Source organism: Callorhinchus milii, unplaced genomic scaffold (genome assembly GCF_018977255.1).
Source record: "Callorhinchus milii isolate IMCB2004 unplaced genomic scaffold, IMCB_Cmil_1.0 Scaffold4, whole genome shotgun sequence".
Taxonomy (NCBI): Eukaryota; Metazoa; Chordata; class Chondrichthyes; order Chimaeriformes; family Callorhinchidae; genus Callorhinchus; species Callorhinchus milii.
The window spans coordinates 65424265-65445957 of NW_024704745.1; the positions used below are offsets into that span (position 1 = coordinate 65424265).

General features: G+C 38.4%; 1 protein-coding gene across 2 annotated transcripts in view; it reads left to right on the forward strand.

The window, feature by feature from the left end:
- Positions 1 to 21693, forward strand: part of ddx10 (DEAD (Asp-Glu-Ala-Asp) box polypeptide 10) — a 171011-nt gene that overhangs the window by 84186 nt on the left and 65132 nt on the right. For both annotated transcript variants that reach the window (XM_042334131.1, XM_042334132.1), the window contains exon 16: positions 18709 to 18756. In XM_042334131.1, the coding sequence (XP_042190065.1) occupies positions 18709 to 18756 (48 nt within the window). The remainder of the gene's footprint in view (positions 1 to 18708; positions 18757 to 21693) is intronic.

Below are 21693 nucleotides of genomic sequence, written 5' to 3' on the forward strand. Positions count from 1 at the left end.
AATTTAAGCAAAAAAGCCAAAGTGAAAATTTTAAAATCTTTGGATATTAGTAACCATCGAAAGGCTTTGACGATACATTAATTTTGGAGATTGGATGATTTCTCATTCTCTCATTCGGTGAAACTGTATATTTTATGGGCAATGCTTATTTCTCCTTCAACAATATCTGGTTTCAAGCTGCCACCTGTTTTCTCTTATTTCCCCCCTCTCCTGCTATATTAGCTTAAACAACAATAAAAAAATTACATTTGGATAGCGCCTTTCACGTCGGGAGGATGTCCCAAGGCGCTGGACAGACAGAGTTAGGGACTCGAACTGGTGGTCAGGGTGGGGGAGGGTGGAGGGCAGGGGAGGAAGTAGGGAGATCGAAAGCACAGTCGAAGAGGAGGGTTTTGAGATGAATCTTGAAGGTGGCAAGGGAGGGGGCAAGAAGTAGGCCGGAGCCCGCCAAGTGGAGGGAGCAAACAGAATGGTAGGGGGTTAGGAGGTTGGAGAGGTAGGAGGGAGCAAGAACGTGGAGCAAACCCTCCTGCAGCTCTAGTTAATCTCTACAACAATATTAGTCCCATCACTGTTTAGCTATAGACAGTTCCTACATCTTCCTCCTACCCAAGAACTCATCCCAGTGCCACAAGTTTTGATTTTCGCAGAAGACTCAGATAACATTGCATAATGATCTCTTTTGCGGGTTCGTGCTTTTTTTATTAAATAATTGTCTTATTCTGAACACCAATATGTTGGTCTCACTGATGTGAAAATTCACCAGTGATTTTATGTTAAGAAGTTAAAAATTGCTTTACATTGAGTAATTAAAGATTGTTTGCTGTTGTGAATTTTTTAAAAAAAGTTTTCAATTTCTAGAGCTTGTTTTTTTTGATTAGGAATCCTGTAGCTCAGTCACTTCAATCCACGACTGTTTGTGGGGACACTGCTGTGCGCAATTGGCTGCCGCGTTTCGCCCACAAATATACAATCAGTTCACTTTACAGTATATTCTGTGAAGCGCTTTGAGACTTCTAGAAGACGTGAAAAGCATTATATCAAATGGAAGGATTATTATTATTATATTACTCCTACTTTTGGCTCCTAATGAGGAAGATGTCATAGATCAAACACATAAACAAACCCCATCTTGCATCAGATTACCATTCAAATGATTGCTGAATGGAATTTTAAGTTGTGTAGATGCTCACATTTTCAGTTGCAGTATTTAACAGTATTTCACTACTGGGTCGTACGTTGCTTCTTTGTTTCAAGATCCTCGATTTCAAGATCCTTTCATTTGCTTTCAAATCCCTTCATGCCCTTGCACCTCCCTTCCTATTCTACCTTCTTATCCTATCATCTGTTGCCTCCACTCAGGTGGCTCCGGTCTCCTGTTTGTCCCTCGTCACCTCTGCTCTACCATGGGTGGCCGTTCCTTCAACCACTACGCCCTGAAACTCTGGAACTCTCTCCCTCAGTCCTTCGTCTTGCCCCATCTCTCCCCAAATTCAAAGCCGCCTAAAGACCTTCCTTTTTGATCATGCTTACGGTCACTTCCCCCCTCACTCTCCCTACAGTGGCGCCAGACTCCACCACTGTAAAGCGCTCCGGGACCTTACCTCCAGTGAAGGGCGCTATATAAATGGAACCTCTATCCCTCCGCCTTGCCCCTTCCTTCCACATCTTCAGGTTGCACCTGAAAATCTTCGTATTCGACTGTGCCTACGGTCACCTCCCCTCTCCCCGTCTCTGCGTCGTGCTCTGCCACTGTCAAATGCTCTGGAACACTACTCTGTGTGAGGGGAGCTATATAAATGCAAGTTGTTGTAATAATTTAGATGTTTTCCAATCACTGTTTTCCACCATGAATTTCTTCAGTATATTTAGATTATTCTGTATAGGAATTATTTCACTAGACTCTGAATAATAGCTTAGGTCAGCGAAAGTAGTAATACTAGTGTTTTTGTATACTGTTTCAATACCAGAACACAGATTCATCCGTATAAGCTAATGCACTGCTGTGAACATTTCAGGTTTTATCTCAGGATAAACTTTTCAAAGCTTACAAGTTAAAAAGCACTTTTTATGTAGCCAAGAAACTTGGATTTAGGCAATCTTCTGGAAGACTGTCAGAAAGAGAGTGCTAATATCTATGGCTTTGACAAGGTCAATTTTGGGCCAAACACCTTATACATTTTGAAAAGGAAGGATTAGATTTTCTTTTAAATCATCTTTCCTGAGCAATGCTAAGATTAAAAGATGAGGGCTGTGGTAGTGATGTTGAAATACGATGTACAACTCATTTAGAAAATGAATTTTCAAGGTGAGATGTGTTTTTTTCTTGGATTCATTCCTTTGTTACTTGGTAGAATAAACTTAATTTTACTTTTCCCGCTTTCTCTCTTATAGTGAAAGTCATTAGTGATTTCCTTTTCCTCCTAAGAAATGGGATTCTCAATTACCAGTCAAAGGGTTATATATTGGTGAATCTCAACAGATGGTAGAGTACTGTTTTAGTCAAATGTATCACTCAGATCTTGAAAGTAGTTCCTTCACTGCAAGAGATCTCATCCAAAAGGCAATGAATCTATTCTAGAGGAAATCTGGATGCAAGACACAATAAGAATCTCCCCCTCACCCTCCCAACATTACTTTTCATAGGGCCCTAAAAGAGCCCAGATATGTTTCGAAGCACTTCATTAGAGATGCTGAAACTATGAATATGAAAAATGGGCATGCTCTTTAAAGGTTTGCTAGGCTGTAACTCTCTTAAATCTGACTACACTTACTGCAGATTCAAAACTTGACAGTGAATGACACCACCAGGCTAAGACGGGAAGGAAGTAATGTTTGGTTTCTGCATAAGCTCTGAGTACTCTGTCCAGTGCCTTGGGACGTCCTCCCGACGTGAAAGGCGGTATACAAATGTAATCTTATTGTTGTTGAGTACAGTGGAGTCTTGTTATAACGCGGTGACTGGAACCATAAAATCCCAATTCGTTTTATAATGAGATTGTGACAGTCGGTTCTCGTGCTCAGAAAATAACGTTGCCTATAAATCTTTGTGGCTAGACCTTCACATGAGGAGAGGAGAATAGAAGGGTATGGGAGGGGGTAAAGAATAGGTGAGGCTCATGTGGAGAATAAACACCGGCATGGACTGCTTGGGCCAAGTGGCTTATTTCCGTGATGTATGTTCTTTGTAAACTTTCGAACCAGTCAATGTGCAGGAACCAATCAGTCTATGGATACCAAGCTAGCTGGCTGTATTCACGCTGATTAGAGCTTGTTCATCTGAGTCATAAACAAATCGGTCCTGTAATGAAGTGTGTCGTAATGCAGCTGCACCATATTTGTTCTGCTGAATTCAGTCCAACACTATTGTGAAGCAGATACATATCCAGTTCTTTTAATTCAACACTTATAGGGTTGATAAAACATCTATGTTCCCGATAGCATTTCTTTTCTACTTCACAAAACTAATTTAGCCGACATTTTCCTTTGAAAGCACTCTGTGGGGCCAGTGCCTAGATTTGTTAAAGAAGCCTACCAATGTACAAGAACAGCTCTCATTCTCACCTGATGTACAGCTGATAATTTCAATTTGGAAGTTTCCATTTTAGTGATTCTTGGAATTGAAAGTTTATTTCTTATTTTCAAAAGATTTGTGAGGTCAAGGTTACCTCATGGAATTATGATAGGTCATAGTTTCTGGAAGGTTTTAAAACAAAATCTTCAAATTTGGCTCATGTGGAGTGCAAACACCGGCATAGACCAGTTGGGCTGAATGGCCTGTTTCTGTGCTGTATATTCTAATTAATTCCTAGTTGTCTGTACTTGTGTTGTCCCTCCTGTTCTTCTGAATAATAATGACCTGCATTTGCAGATTGTGTGTAAGGTAGTTACATATGCAGATGACACAGTAATGGAATCAGAAGAAGCAGCAATGGTCTTACAAAGCGTACTTGATAGGTATGCACGTAAGCTGATAAATGCCAAGTGAAGTTTAATGTAGGAACTAAGAATAGGAAATGTGTATACTCTGTTGGATAGATAGAACTTGCCGGGGTGAAAGCTGAAAGAGATCTAAGGCGTGTTAATTCTAAGGACTCTGGGACGTTATCCTGCGTGAGGGGCGTTATATAAATGCAAATTGTTGTTGTAGTTGACTCATTATTCACCATGTCAAAATAGTGTGAGCCAGCAACAAACAGGTGAATATGCTACTTGGCTATATTAAAAATCAATTGAGTTCAGATCCCCAGAGGTCAGACTCAAGCTATAGTGCTCTGATCAGATTGGATTTGGAGTTCTCCAAACAAACATTTCTGGTCATTGCCACATAAGGGGGCTGCTGAGCCCTATAGGCAGTGTAGAATAGAGCAATGAAGATTATCCATAAAGTTAGAGGAACGAGCAATGAGTAGACAAGCTAGAATTCTTCAGCCTTGAAAGGAGATGCCATAGAAGGAGAGCTTATAAAGCTGTAGAAAACTTTAAAATGAGACTTAAACGGTAGATCCAGAAGAATATTTTAAGATGCATCGAGGTAGTAAGTAGAACAAGAGGATCTAGGGTTTGCGTTCCAAAGCACAATTCCTGGATGGATACCCAGAAGTATTTCTTTATTCAGAGGGCAAATAACAACTGGAATAGGTTGCCAGTAAGGGTCGTTTAAGCCAGGATACTGGACTATTAAAATAGCTTGAAGCTGTGAAGGGAAGATGGTAGGGTTGGTTTTCTGGGAGGCTGTGATCATATGGGTTGAAGGACCTTCTTAATCCAAATCGCTCATGTGAAAAGTGAGCAGCACTAAACAGCATATCGAGCCAGCAAAATCTAAAAGTCGTGATAAGGCGCTATATCAAATGCAAGGATTATTATTAGAACTTATTTTTGCAAGATGCTGATAACATCTAAAATACTGTACATTTTAGGCACAACATTTGTAGATTGATACTCTAATCTATTTATATTTAATCTGTTTTTTGCCCCATCAGCAATGCTTTCACATGTAGGATATTTAATCGCCATTAAGTGTACAATTTTTATAGTTCTATTCCATTATCATTCACAAGAGAAACCTAAACCAAAACTTGTTCCGCAACAGAATTTATGGAATGCCTCATGTCTGCTTTTGCAATGTATAAATTCTGTGAATGAATGCATTGGGGGATGAGAATCTTTAGACCAATGTGTTCAGAATTCTATCTTGGAGTTTCATTACACCAAGAAGAACGAATGGTACTGGATATATGAGACTCTGGGGCTTAGAACGTATATGGTGTGCAATAATTTCAGACTGTGATGGATCTGTTAATGTAGTTAATGACCTCCAATGAGGCAGCATGGAACAAAATTAACAGAAGCAACACCAATGTATCAGGGTGTGAAGGCAAGCAAGAAATGCTTTCAGCAGGAGATTTACATTAGTATCATTGGCAGAGCAAAAATTATTGCAAATTGCTCTTATCAGCAAACCACATCCCTTAGGGCGCAAGCTTTTCATAGTATCATCTGTAATTGTTCTTGAAAATTGGATTTCTAATTAATCAACTTGAAGTAAACTGGACTTAATAATATTACATTGGCAGCTTCTTTCAAAGTTAAACCCTGATAAAAGTGTTTATTCTAGTTTGAGAAAATGCTTTTGATCTTTTCATGCAAGATAAATCCTTGCAAATCTGTAATAATTCTGAAGCTTTTTCTTTTGTTAAAGAAAAGCCTGAAAGAGGAATTCCTACAGGTAATGGCAGACATTGTCTTAGTGCAAATCTAAAAAATCTGTTTGATTTTGATTATAAATTTGATTTTGTTGGCCAAAGTGTCCTTCAAAATAGTTGTTATTCATGTGTTAATGGGATTTGCTTCATTAGAATGCTCTTCTGCGGTCATGCTTCCTTTTTACTGAATAACCTCTGAAGTATCCTGAAATGAAGGCATGTGACCTGGAACTTGCTGATCATAGAGGCCTAGTTTAAACACGAAGTGTGTTTGCTCATTTTCGATTTCCTCAGCCAGTCCCAGGATCACAGGGAGAATTCAAATTAAGAATTCCCGGCATGTGTATTTTCTATCCACTTCTCATAAGCCCACAACAGAAGTTCATCTTTATTAATTATTCTAATAATAGTGTTTTCATGTTCATCAAGCTTCTGGTTGTTGCATATTATTATATTGCCTGTTCATCAGGTGAATGTTGAACCTCCTGTGATACTATTCAACTTGAGGCTGCATATGACAAAGTGTCCTGGCCTACAATTCTCCAGATTAATCAGGTCATTCACCCCATGGCTCTTTGTGGAATTTTGCTGTGTATAAATTGACTGCCACATTTGCCCACAAAAAGTATCATTATACTTCATAATAATTACCTCTGAAGTACTTTAAGAAGTTTCAAAGTTATACCAATGCAAGCTCTTCCCTTCTATATTAATACCCTAAACATGATGCAAGGATTGGTTTTTGGAGTCCAAAGATTTGCTGAATGGAGACTTTGGTTTATTTTCTAAGAGTGATGAAAAATGTTATGCAACGTGGAACACATTTCATCTTGTTTTGTTTATGTTGGACTTTTTGGTTTTCTCAGCAAATCAACATTATTTTGCAGTGATTTGTTTCAAACGTTATAAAAACCATAAAATACCCTGTAGTTAACTTAGATTTGCTGGAGTATCCACTGAGAAGTGATATAGCTATGGCTTGTCTGGTTAAACCCCAGAACAAATGCTTTCTGCGCTCTCAGCAGCCATGGCAATTCATTTTGTGTGATGTACATCTCCATTAGTTGCCTGGTGGCTGTAACCAGTTTTGTCACCTAATGCACAAAATAAACAGTATATAAAAACAAACCCTGGAGGAGTTTTTGCTTTCTCATCTGAGTAACTAAATATTCTCTAGATGTCTGAGTTGTGGGAATTGTTGAAGTTATACTGGCTGAACTAAGCATTCCATTAGAATAAATGTGTAGCATTCCTGAAAATTATTAATCTGTTTCCTATGACTGAAATCTAACCTTATTTGCCCAGTAAATTTGTGAACTTTTTTTCTTTTTTAACTGAATTGAATTATGGTAAGTGTTTAGCAGACCTCGACACAATATGTTGCTGCTGGTACTATCTTCGTTGCTGGAGCAAACTGCTGTAAGACCATTGTCCTGTTTTTTTCCATTAAATCTCCTTTATATGGTAACCAACTTTATCAGGGGATTTCTGGTAAAGCATTCCATATTCTAATAACCCTCTGCTCGGTTTCTTTTTAACCTCTCGTAATATACAGTCAAATCTGTTCAAGTAATCACCTTCATTCAGCAACCACCCCTTTTGAGTAACCACCCTGAAACAGCCCCTTCAATCTGCGTTCACATACTAACAGACCCTTACTTAGAGGCCATCCTTATACAAAGGTCACTTTGGCCAAGTCCACTTTGGCCTGGCGGGGCAGGCTCGAAGGGCCGAATGGCCTATTCCTGCTCCTACATGTTATGTTATGTTATGAGAGATTGTTGAAGCCAGGTTTGATGGTACCTGACTTTCTAAAATGTTGTGCTGCAAATCAACAGTGTGTATGAAATTTGAGGTTTTGACATTAACCATCCTATTATGTCTCTGAGGTCCATAAACTATGACATATCAAGACTATTCTAGTGAGGGTAATCATTATATCTCTCTAAGTATCCTTGCATTTTTTGATGTAGTGCTATATTTACACTTATCAAGTTGTATATTATAGGAATCCTTTTTTCCAAAATAAATTTACTAAGATTAAAGTAAATATGCTGAACTGCAAAATGTTCCAACTGGCACGATAATTAAGAAGCAAAAGTACAGTGAATACCAAAATATTTGACTGAATGTGTTATTATGACATAAAGACTATTACAATCATTGCTTTAATATTTTTCTGTGCCTGCTCAACCAGACACTAATGACCAAAATGTAAAACTGTTTCATTTCAACTTAAATAGAGAGTTTCATACACAGATTGTTTATGGTACTGAAATCCCGTTAGGAACACAGTTACAAGATTGGTATTTCATAATTCGGATAACTTGATATCAGTAAACCAAAGTAATCGTCTTAGATATTTATCATGCTGTACTATGGAGACACTGAGCAGAGGTGAGCTGCTGCCCTACGAAGAGTAAGGGAAATATGAGGATCGTAAGAGGATGTCTCAATGGTTCTTAATCTCACAGGTTCTTATTGTAATTTGTATTGACTGTTATTTTGTTGGCAAATACTACAGCTAATTTATACACAGCAACATCCCCTAAATATCCATGAAGTGAATAACTGGGGGATTGTTGGCCAGGACACTGGGAGAAGATCCTTCTCTTTCCGAAAAGTATCATGGATTCTTTAAGGTTTATTTGAGAGTTGCAAAATCCAGCAGGCAATTGACACAATGATGGACGACAATGTCTTCACAGTCAATACGTGTAGAAGTAGAGGTCAAGCCATCAATCTGATGAAAAATCACTTGAGGCTGCATATGACAAAGCACTTCTTTACCCAGACAATGGTGCAAAAATCTGGAACAGGCTCCCATCCGATTCTGTCTTAATTCATAAAAATAGACTGCGCCCCGAAACTCCGGAACATTCTCCCTCAATCCCTCCACTTTACCCCCTCCCATATTGCAAGACCCGCCTGAAAACTTTCCTCTTCGACTGTGAGTACATCCCCACTCTCCCCGGTTCAGAGTCAGGCTCCGCCACTGTTTAGGGCTCTGAGAGGCTACCCTGTGTGGGGAACGCTATGTAAGTGCAAGTTGTTATTGAGTATCCAGCACAATGGAGACATGTAGGTAAATATTGTATGGGAGGTGGAGTGGAGGGATTCTCCTGAGAAAAGACTTAATGGGCCTCTGAGCTTTTTTGGTCTTTCATGTCTTCCTGTCTATGAAGGTATCTATGCAGCTTAACTATATTAGTTCTTTTGCTTGGCATTACAAATTGGTGCAAAATGAGATCAACTGCCGAGTTCTCAATTGTAGAGGCAGAATCTTTGTTGGTGCCTCCTCCTTTCAGCTGGCTGAGAGTGATCTTGGAAAGGTCCAGGGAGGGTTACCTGCTCTCATAAAACAAAAGATTTGTTTTGTGAGAAGAGAAAAAACTAGTTCTCAATACTTTATTTTTCTTTTAAAAAATCCACTTGAGACTAAGAGATCTATCTGTTGATCTCCCCGGATGCACAATATAGCTGAATTGGCTCTGATTCAGCTGCCTCAGTTCATAAAAATAGACGGTATAAGATGATGTCAAAAGGTGTATTGTTACTGCAGTATTGCCATTAGGTTTACTTAGTGTATTTGTCCCAATATTTTTATCTGATGGTGTTAATTCATCACCTTTAATATAACTACTAGAAGTGACAGTCTTATAACATCCATGCCTTACACTGGAGCTCAGAAGACTCTGGATATAAGATTGGACCGACAAATCCATACTTGTCCTACTGAGTGTTTTCACCATTTAAGTGGAGTCCTGTAGCTCAGTGGTTAGAGCCCTCGCCTTGCAAGTGAGACACCTAGGTTCAATTCCAGGCAGAGGGCGAAACCTTGGGCAAGTTTCCTTACTCCACACGCCTAATCATAATCCCTCCAAAAACAAAAACAATAATAAATTGGTCATTTTCAATCCACAACTGTTTGTGGGACACTGCTGTGCGCAATTGGCTGCCGTGTTTCGCCCACAGATATATGGTCAATTCATTTTACAGCATATTCTGTGAAGCGCTTTGAGACGTCCAGAAGACGTGAAAAGCACTATATCAAATGCAAGGATTATTATTATTAAGTGAGTGCTTTTTGAAATTATCATATGTATCATATGTCCGACATTGTAGTCAAATCCTAACAGGAAATGAAACCTGCCAAACAATTCTGCAAACATATTGAACAACTACCATTACACATTTCTGAGTCGTCTCAATGTACTAGTGAAATTGCAGGTTGATGAAAGCAGAGATGCATTGCCCCTCTTGTGCTGTACGCAAAATTGAAGCAATGATGGAGTGTAAAGGATCATATTCATATTGGCTTTATGGCTTTATAAATAGAGGCAGAGGTATACAAAAGCAAGGAAGTTCTGCTAAACCATTACAAGTCACAGATTAGGCCTCAGCTAGACACCAAACAATTAGAAAGATAGCAAGGCCTTGAAGAGGGTGCAGATGAGATTTACGAGAATGGTACCATGGATGAGGTACTTTAGTTATGTGGAGAGACTAGAGAAGCTGGGAATGTTCTCCTTAGGGCAAAGTAGGTTAAGGGAAGATTTGATAGAGGTGTTCAAAATTATGAGAGGCTTTGATTGAGTTGAATAGGGAGAAACTGTTTCCATTGGCAGTGGGTCAGTAACCAGGAGACATAGATTGAAGATAATTGGCAAAAGAACCAGAGGGCAAGTAAGGAGACATTGTTTTACACATAGAGTTGTTATGGTCTGGAATGAAAGGGTCTGGTCTGGAATGGTCTGGAATGAAAGGGTGTGGAATCAGATTGAATAACAACTTTGAAAAGGGAATTGGATAGGTACTTGAAAAGGAAAAATTTGCAAGGATATGGGGAAAGAGCGGAGGAGTGGGACTGATTGGGTAGCTCTTCCAAAGAGCCGGCACAAGCAACATGAACCAAGTGGCCTCCTTCTGTGCTGTAATATTCTATTTATTCTATATAAAAAATGTTATAATGAAATAGAAAAACTCAAGATATGTTTATCAGCATTCACGTAATTTTTAACATTTGGAACCTACTGGGAAAGTATTAATCCTGTAGTTATTTGAATTGAAGCAAGAGGAATTGAATTTTTCCTAACTTGTGTTGAAAAATATATAAAAGTGCTTTTATAATGAGATATCTTGTAGCTGAAGGCTGTTCATACTTGACCTGTTTCATAATTGAATAGGAAGGGATGATGTATGGTAATATAATAGCTTTCATGTTTTAATCTCCAATTTGGACCAATATCAGCAACAAAATTACACGTGTCTAGCACCTTTCACTTCGGGAGCATGTCCCAAGGTGTTGGACAGTCAGTGTTTTGGACCCAAGCTGGGGTTCGGGATTGGGGAGGGTAGAGAGCAGGGGGGAAGGAGGGTGATTGAAAGCACGGTCGAAGAGGAGGGGCTTGAGATGGGTCTTGAAGGAGGCGAGGGAGGGGGCGAGGCGGAGGGACTGCGGGATGGAGTTCCAGAGGGTGGGGGCAGATTGGCAGAAGCCCTGCCCGCCAATGGTGGGTGGGCGAGGCGAGGGACGTTTAGCAGACTGGAGGGAACGGGCAGGATGGTAGGGGGTTAGAAGGTTGCAGAGGTAGGGGCGAGTGAGGCCATAGAGGGTTTTGAAGGTGAGGAGCAGGATCGTGAAGTGTATCCTCTATGTGATGAGCAGCCAGTGGAGTCGGGCGAGTATGGGGGTGATAGGGTCACGGAGCCTGGTGCAGGAGAGAACACGGGCTGCAGAGTTCTGCATGAAGCAGACAAGCTGTTTGCATAGTCAAGCCTGAACTAGTACAGTAAGTGTAATTTTTAAATTATGCAGACTCCAAGTTTGAGAAATTGTATAATTAGGTCCAAGTGGATCTACATTCTATAACTGAAGGGCTATGTATGCAGTAAATCTTGAATATTTTGTTTTGAGCACAACCATTTCATTCACAAGATTCTACAGTTGATAAAATGGCAGATGTGCAGATTCTTTGAATGAGGTGTTTGACACTTAAGCGGTCAGGGTATTTATTTGTGTCTTGCAGTTTAAAACTGCGAATCCTGAAATTGATTCCAGTTTTCTATTAAAATGGAAAGCTTAAGATTTAATTAATATCACATTAATAGGTCATGTGAAATTGACAAATTGAGGTTGACAGATAGCCAAAAACGATTAAAGATCTGACTGTTGTACTGTTCAGATTCCTTACTTTTAGTCTCCTTGAATCTTGGTTCAGGTTCCACAGCTGGCAAATTGCAAACAAAACAGACATGGCTGCATCTTTAACTTACAAATACAGGGATTTTTTTGTGTGTGCAAGTCAGGCTTATTTGGTCCCACTCTCACCTGAGTCAGAAGGATGTGGATTCAAGCCCCACATCGGGAACTCATATAATCAAAGACGACACTCCAGTGCAGTGCTGGGGGATTGTTGGGTGCAGTCCTTTTAGGTGTGATATTAAACCAAGGTCCATCTGCCGGTTCAGGTGAATGTTAAAGATCCCAAGGAACTATTTGAAAAGAGATGTGAATTTCTCCTGATGTCTTAGCCAACGATCCCCAAAATAAAATTCACTTCATGACTGTTTGTGGGATAGTGCATAACTTGGCTGTATACAAAGCTACACAGTCACTATGTTTTACAGTAAATCCTGGGAAGAGCTTTGGGATATCCTCTCGTGAAGGCACTATACCAAATGCAAGGATTGTTACTATATTATTATATTGCTATTTCTCAATCTCTTCCTGGAGAAGGTGNAAAAACAGAGAATGCTAAAAAAGAAAACCCCCCAAAAATGACCAATTTGAGTGAGAAGAATTTCCTGGAGACCTTCTCCCCTACTCCTGAGAGTAGTCATTCAAGCTCCAGGAAAGGACTGAGCGTCCACCAGTACAGAATCATTGCTAACGATCGCTTTTTTTTGTTAGTTGTGGTAAAGGGAAAACGGATAAATCCTTTACGCATAACATGGTTCAACTATATAGTGCTACAGATTCTGAAGAATAAAATACGAGATTTTTTCCCAATTTTTTTCTCTTTAGATAAAGAGAATCAAGATTCTAAACTACAAAGGAGATCCCTGACTGTCCAGCGCCTTAGGACATCCTCCTGACGTGAAAGGCGCTATACAAATATAATTTGTTATTGTTTATTTCCCTAACTGCTGAGTACACACTTCTTGTGCACAGGAAAATTCTTGCAGGCCTGATTGAACTCTGGACAAGGAGTTTAAAATGTAATACAAGGCTAACTATGCACTTTAATGAGGCTTTGGAGAGTAGGTTTCATGACAGAGTCAAGTACCAGCACCTCATGGAGCTAATGGATAGCTCAATAGGTGATTTTTTGTTTAAAAAAATGATTCTTTTAGGTATAATTTTGAAATTATGCATTTAAGTTGCATTAATAATAATATTATTAAGTTGCATTTAATTTGACACATTTAGTCTCCCCTGATTGTAGATAGTTTCACTTGTTTATTTGAGGAATCCTGTAACTCAGTGGTTCAGTGAGGCTCACTCGCCTCACGAGCGAGAGATTTGGGTTCGATCCATAATGGAGCAAAACCTTGGGCAAGTTTCCTTACTCCACACGCCTGATAATAATCCCTCAAGAAAAAAAACCAATAATAATTTAGTCATTCAATCCAAGACTGTTTGTGGGACACTGCTGTGCGCAATTGTCTGCTGCGTTTCGCCCATAAAAATCAATTCACTTTACAGTATATTCTGGGAAGCGCTTTGAGACGTCTAGAAGATGTGAAAAGCACTATATCAAATGCAAGGATTATTATTATTATTTTGTACAGAATTTGTAGATTGTGAAATTTTGGAGAAAAACAGTTTGTAAAAGTTATAGAAATATTAGTTGCTTCAAGGTGGCTTTGATTTAGTAAGGGTTCTAATGTGTTGCAAATGATGAGCAGTGAAGTGGATGAAATTTGCATAAAATGTTAGAGATAAGTATTGCACTTCAAATACCAATTTCTTTGAAGCTTCTGGCAGACATAGCTGGAGAATAGGCAATTTAATATAAACCGTCTCAAGTGATTGGCCAAACCTGACTAAGGTGATTTAAATAGTATGACAAATTGACTGACAGCTCTTCAAATTATGCCACGACTTTTAGTAGAAGCCTCTCATTTTCCACAAAATAATTCAATATTCCTCACAAAAGGAAGAAGGCAGTTGTCATTTTTTTTAGCCAACATAAAGTGAAGGGAGGACAGGGTGACAAATTGCCTGCTATGTAACCTGTGCTCAATATTGAAAAATATCTAGTTGCATGGAAGATGAGGTGGACTATTAAGTTGAGTCTTCAAGGTTTTTTTTAAAATTTCATCAGATTGTCAGATTCAATAAGAAATGGTTTGTTTGATTTGCGAATAAAACTTGATCATTTGTTTGTTGAACTGTCGCATTCCTGGCAGGGAATAACATCTACAATAATAAATAATCCTTGCATTTGATATAGCGCCTTATCACGTCTTCGAGATGTCTCAAAGCACTTCACAGAATATACTGTAAAGTGACACTATCTCTTAATACTGAGTGTGAAGCTCTCTGAGATGCTACCCTGCATGAAGGGTGCTATATAAATGCAACTTGTTGTTTCTGAGTCCTGCCATGGTGCAACGTTTTGTCAGGTGCTTTTTCCCAATCCATTTGTGAAAGGATCTTATTTGACATGCAGGATTGTTCTTATCCTTGTTCATAGCTCCTCATACCATCTGATGTGAATTCCACCTAATCCATTTAAGCAGTGCATTTTGGGGGTTTATTTCAGAAGTTTCCTCCAGAATTCTTCCATAATATTTTGGGGGAAGCTTCAGTCCTCAAACCGTCAATAGTCTATTTCCTAGACTAGGAAATAGACTATTGACGTCTATAGTCAAAGTGTGTTCCACAGTGTGAATATATTGGTTTGAATTTGAGTTCTTATAGTAATAATAATCCTTACATTTGATATAGCACCTTATTACATCTTCGAGATGTCTCAAAGCACTTTGCGGAATATACTGTAAAGAGATTTGACTGTATATTTTGTGGATGAAAAGCACAGCACTTAATTTCTGACAACATTCATGTTCCTATAAGTATTTGGGATCAGCTGCTCATTTATTTTAGGGCAAAAATCAATGTTGCAAAGATATGCTAGTCCGATGATTAAGGTTAACCTATTACATTTGATTCCCCTTTCACTCCACTACCACCCACAAATGGCTATAAATTAGGCTCAAACTTGGACAGTTAACAACAGCAACAAAATTACATTACTCAAACAGTTGCCGTTTCAAATAACATTCTGGGTGCTTAGCCAGATTGCATGAATGTGACAAAGTAGGATTAACTTGTTTTCTTGAATCTTGAATTACCATTAATGGCAAAAGACTCAATTATTAAAACAGCAGTGCAGTTTGACACACTTGCTGCTCTTCTGAGACTTGCCAATTAGTGCCATGTATGGATAGTTTTTGCATTTACACAATCTACTGTTTTGAATCTGCCCTAACTTGTTTCACTTAGGACTCCTGTATTCATCCTTCTGAAACATAAATTCTGAACTGGAGTTCAACCTTACTCTCATTACCTCAGTTTAGAGCTGTTACTCTTCGCATTTTTGTATCAGCATGACAAGTTAATGAGTCATTATTTTTGTTGCCTGATTTAACACTTGTGTATACAAGACAAGGCATGGCATGAGAACAGGCCATTTGCTCCATCAAACCTGCTCCCTCCATACAAAACCTAATCGATTTAACTCAATTACTGCTGGAAAGTTACAAAATTGAGACTTGCTGGTCATTCAAATGCTACATTCAAATGCAACAGAAGAATTGCTAAAGGGTTTGGCATCTTTAAGGATAGTCCTTTCTGTCTGTCTGTCTGTCTGTCTGTCTGTCTGTCTGTCTGTCTGTCTGTCTGTCTGTCTGTCTGTCTGTCTGTCTGTGTCTGTCTGTCTGTCTGTCTGTCTGTCTGTCTGTCTTGTCTGTCTGTCTGTCTGTCTGTCTGTCTGTCTGTCTGTCTGTCTGTCTGTCCCTGTCTGTCTGTCTGTCTGTCTGTCTGTCTGTCTGTCTGTCTGTCTGTCTGTCTGTCTGTCTGTCTGTCTGTCTGTCTGTCTGTCTGTCTGTCTGTCTGTCTGTCTGCCTGTCTGTCTGCCTGTCTGTCTGTCTGTCTGTCTGTCTGTCTGTCTGTCTGTCTGTCTGTCTGTCTGTCTGTCTGTCTGTCTGTCTGTCTGTGCCTGTCTGTGCCTGTCTGTGCCTGTCTGTCTGTCTGTCTGTCTGATTCGTTATCAGTTGCAGGTCAAAGTGGCTTTTAAAAAATAATTCAGGTTTTTTCCCTAATGGGAAATAGTTCCTATGGGAACAGAAAATAAGTTGGTCATTCAATCCACGATTGTTTGTGGGACACTGTTGTGCACAACGGACTACAGTGTTTCGCCCCAAAATAATCAATCCACTTTTACAATATATATTCTTTGCAGCACTTTGAGACATCTCAATGATGTAATAAGGCGCTATATCAAATGCAAGTATTATTATTTTGTACAATTTCATATAACCAAGAGCAGCAATCCATAAGTTGAAAAAGCCAGCCAGCCATCAGTACTGTTGTTTCAAACAGGTAGCAGAATCAACTTAGTCTTTCGGTGAGACATTAAACTGAAATCTTGTCTGCCTGTTCAGGTGGTTGTTAAAGATCCCGGGACATTACTCAAAAAGAGAAGGGAGTTTCCCCCGGTGTCCTGACCAGCAACATAAAGTATTATCTTTCATTTCATGATTGTTTGTTGGACATAGTTGTGCACAAATTTGGTTTCTACAAAATGCAGTCACTACATTTCACAATGAATCCTGTGAAGTACTTGATATGTCCCACCGGCATGAAAGGTGCTAAATCAAATTAAGGATTATTACAGTAAATTCGTGATAACTAGTCACTCAAAGAGAAAAGGGCTCAGTGACAAATTCCAGGAGTTGTGAGTTAGGCACATGTATACCAACAAAAAAGAATACATTTGTACAGCATCTTTCACATCGGGTTGAGGGGAGGAATGTCCCAAGGACTGGACAGTTAATGATTTGCACTTGAGCTGGGGGATGGGATCAGGAGGGGTAGAGGGTTTGGGAAGGAATCTGACCAAAGGAGCAGTCGAAGAGGAGGGTCTTGAGACGAGCCTTTGATGGAGCAAGGTGAAGGGACTGTGGGATGGAGTTCCAACGGGTGGAGAGCCAGTGGAGCCAGGCGAGGATGGTGGTGATAAGTTCACGGAACTTGTACCTATCACTCCCATCCTTGCCCGACTCCATACATAAATAAATGTGACCAGGATATTGGCAGCATGATGACTTAAGTAGTATTGACAAGTTAAGCCAGGGTCAAGTTAACAGGAGTTTACATCATGAGTAGTGAATTAGCATTCAATATTCAGACACACTTAATTGCATGCAGAGCCATAGAAAAAGCATAATCGAACAAATACCATGTTTAGCTAAGGTTGTTTGGTGGAATATTTAAATTCACAACTGTTGTTGCAAAACCTTGGTGCTGTTTGAGCGTTGTTCCACTTTGTGAATCAGCTTGTCACTTTTACTGCACTGGTATTGATGGTGGTGAAGCAACAGAACAATTGTTTGAAAAATGTCTGCTGTTGATTGCCATTTTGACCTTGTTGGACAGAGTAGAGGTAGCAAGACAACAAAAGAATAAGGTGGCACTACAAAAATAAATTATGATAGGCACCCAATGGAAGAAATGTTCAACAACTTGCACTTGCTATGCGCAATGGTTGTCTCGTTTCTCCGACAAAGTATAAAGTCAATTCATTTTGCAGTGTATTCTGTGAAGCACTTTGACACTTCTCAATGATGTGATAAAGCGCTATATCAAATGCAATGAATATTATTATTAATAGTAATAATAATAATTACCATAGGAATACCTTATTTTGTTTACTTTTACCATTGTTGCCTCCATTCTAGTGTTGTCCTATTAAAAGTCTACAAATATTGCCTGCTTCACAATTTACTGACAAATTATGTTTTTTTCCATTAAAAGGCTATATTTCAAATTCTCATCAAGACTTTTTTAAACTTTCTCTGGGAAAATCTTTGTGTTCTGGATTGGGGAAAATACCATTGTTCTGGAGAGCACTTGCCTTTCAAGCGAGAGACCTGGGTTTGATTCCCGGGCAGGGCGAAACGTTGGACAAGTTTCCTTACTCAATATGCCTCTGTTTACCTAGCAGGAAATAGGAACCTGGTTGTCAGATGATTGATGGATCGCTTTTCCGGGGGTAATAATTCCTTCAAAAAATAATAATAATGAATTGGTCACTTGAATCCACAACTGTTTGTGGGACACTGCTGTGCACAATTGGCACATAAAATATACAATCAATTCACTTTACAGTATATTCGGTGAAGCGCTTTGAGATTTCTTGAAGACGTGATAAAGTGCTATATCAAATGCAAGGTTATTATTATTATCTTTTGTGACCTTTCAGTTTTATTAAAAAAACTCTTAATTAGAGGTAAGGACAATGTGGCCACAGTGTCTCAATGAGAACATTAACCATAGAAAGACATTGCATGACAGATAAAACTAAACCTAGGCAAATGTGAACAAAGGCCAGAATTATAGTATTACTTCAGATATACAATGGTTTTAATCCTGTGTATTTTAGGTGAGATTCCAGATTTAATAGAAATTCATGGTAATTTTGGACTGTGAGCTCATGTCTACTGGTAACTGGACTGATACTCCCAGACTTCATTTCACTTTGGGTCCTTGCAACCAGTATTAAGAGGAGACTTCCATTCAATTAATCTGGGTTTCAGACCACTTCTCAGGAATTATTTTTTAAAATCCTGACGCTCAGATAAAATGATTCTGATAAGATTGCTGTGAAGCATTACTGAAATTGCTTCTAGATGGGGAACAAATGTGAATAAACTATTGGATTTCTGCATTCTGGTTGTTGTGATTCACCTAACATTTATTTTCTTTTTAAAGGAACGACGGCTGAAAGAAAAAGCGAAAAAGGTTTCCAGAAAAATAGAAGTAAGTTTTTTTTTAAGTATGAATTATAGCTTGTTTCCAGCTGTGGGAACTGCCCACTTTAAATGCATTACATAGGAGCTTTTAGTGAAGGGCAGGATCAGGAAAGCTACATGCATCACTGAGCATCAGTGGACTGAAATTGTTTTCTCCTCTTAAATGTATACCATCTATATGCCTTTGAACTGTTGAGTTAGCAGCAAATGTATGCAGGTGACAGCCTAGCTCAGTTGGTAGCACTCTTGTCTCTTGGTCAGAAGGTTGTATGTTCAAGCCCCACGTTGGGACTTTTAGCTGATAATCTAGGCCAATGGTGGACAATCTTCATGGTTGGCCAACAAAATAAATGTTCTTAATTACATATCTCTTTGATGTATGCTGGAATCAGTTAAGAAAAAAATTGAAAATACACTGTCTATCAAACATACTCTTGACGTCCCCGTGGGCCATAGGTTGGCCAACACTGGTCTACGCTAACACTCTAATGCAGTGATTAGGTTGCACTGCTTTGCTAGATATGCTGTTCTTTGGTTTAGGTGTTAAATCAAGGTCCTATCTGCCTGTTCAGGTAGATGTTAAAAATCCCATGTATTGTTAGTGCTGACCTACTTTAATCATTGATTCTCTAGTTTTTTTTAAAAAAACTTAACATAACAAATTCTCATGACACTATTCAAAAAGAGAAGAGAGTTCTCAATAATTCTCCTGATATAGTTTGGTCATTGATTTCATGGCTGTTTGTGAGATATTGCTGTGTGCAAATAGGCTGCAGTTGCTCATAAATAGTCATTATGCTCTTCAGAAACTTTATGAAGCACTTTGAGACATTATAGGCCCTATATCATCAAATGGAACAAACTCCCTGTATCAATCCCTCTGGCTAACCCCAGTATTTATTTTTAAAGCTTACCATAAGACCTACCTCATTGATCGCGCCTACGGTCAGCTTCCCTCTTGATGGCCAACCACAATAACCACTTTGCAGTGTTCTGAGATGCTATCCTGTGGGAAGGATGATGTATAAATGCAAGTTGTTATGAAGGAGGTTAGAATGTTCTTTGCGCTGTTTGAACCGTGGTGATCAGTTTTTCTTTTAAAAATCTTGTTTCTTTATTGGATATAATTAGTTGAATTTTCTGAATGTTTTTACAATGGATATCTGATTGTGGGCTATTGTAAATATATATGTTATATATGACCATATATATGACCAGGAGAAATAGGAGATGCGTGATTTGGAGATGCATGTCTGGAAACTGGTCCCTCACTTACACTTGTGAGTGTATGCAAACTGGCAAATGGAAAACAAATAGAGATGTGCATCTTTATCAGCTCAGGCATTTTATAATATATGGTAAATTAGTCAAAATTTTGATTTAGAAGTGTGTCATTTTTCATCTTGTATCTTATTATTTTGTGTTCGACTGGGCATTGTTTTTCATAACTTTTTTGGAAGATCAGACTCCCTTGGGGAGCTCATGAAACTCAAACTGTCAATTTTGTGTTCGACTTACTTTGCTAACTGAACTTTTAAAGAACAAAAGTTGCATGAATGTAATTGTCATGGGTAACTTTCAACAAAGTCAAGAGTCTTACCATGTGCTCAGTTACTAGAATGGATAATCTGAATTAGGATAGATTTTGTTATAACTTGATTAAAATGGAGAAAACTTGTCAAAGAATCAAATCTGTGTTGCACATGACCAGTTATGTTTTAAAAAAATCATGTGTCAAAATATATACTAGAATATTTTTCAATGAAAGATAGTGCTGCGCTCTTTGAACTCAATTAATTGACCTTTGGGAAAGAGTGAATTAATGAAATACTGTATTTTTAGTGGAGCATGAATAAAATATTAAGATCTTTTCAAAGTGAGATTAGAGTTTTGCATTTTGCATTGCCTAAATGCTTATATGGTTTACATATAAGGAAAGTAATTACAAGTGTATCCATTTTTGGAAATTAAATACGCCTAATTTGATATAAGGCTTCCTACTGCAGGCTACAGAACTGCTATAAAAAACTTTACCTTCAGAAATGTAATGCAAGTTGAATTTTTTTTTAAATGCTAAAGCATAAATGCTAAATTGCTCTAGTTATTTGAAAGGAGCCTTTTTGTTCAATGATTGTTTTAATTTTTTTAACATTTTTGGCTTTTTCATTTAAGTTGATAAACTGCTTCTATACTCGAGTATTCTGTTACGATTTCCATTGTTTTGGAGAATAATATTTTCATCAATTTAATATAAAATAGATTAACATGCTTTTTGTAAATAAGTTTGTTTAAGCAAACCCTCTCATTCTGATTAGCTGTCTAGTTATTTATTTTATAATGCAATGAAAAGACTGGTAATAAACCTTTAGCCAAAGGAGTGTATTGGAATAATATACTCTACAAATAAACTTTGACTGAAACTATGTTTTAAATTTTTTACAATATCTGTATTGGAAAATTCACATTCATAGAAATTATAATCTGTTTAAAATTATGTACTTTCTCTTCTGTACTTGGATAAAATTAATATATATGTTCAACAAAGGATAAACATGTAAAACATGGTCTTCTCTACATGAAGAAAAGACAATTTCTTTACCATCCGAGTGCAAATGTTTTCTCGGCTTGGAATGCTTTATATACCATGTGTATGATGGTTGGCCACAAGAATATTTTAATAGTGACAACCTGCTAATCAGCTTTCAGCTTGGTCTCGGAGCAAATTAGTTAGTCTTCTCAATTCTTGCTTACCATTTCTGTGGTCGTTAATTGGATGTCGTATTGTAGTGCTGTGGAAGGCTGGTCTCTTGTGACATGCATGTACTTGGTGAATTGGGAGATACCGCTTCCTTAGAGGGTAAAAACATTGAGTTGTCATAAATGGTTGTTTGCTATCTTACAAGAATATCTATTCTATTCAGAGGTCCACAGTAAAGAGCATTTC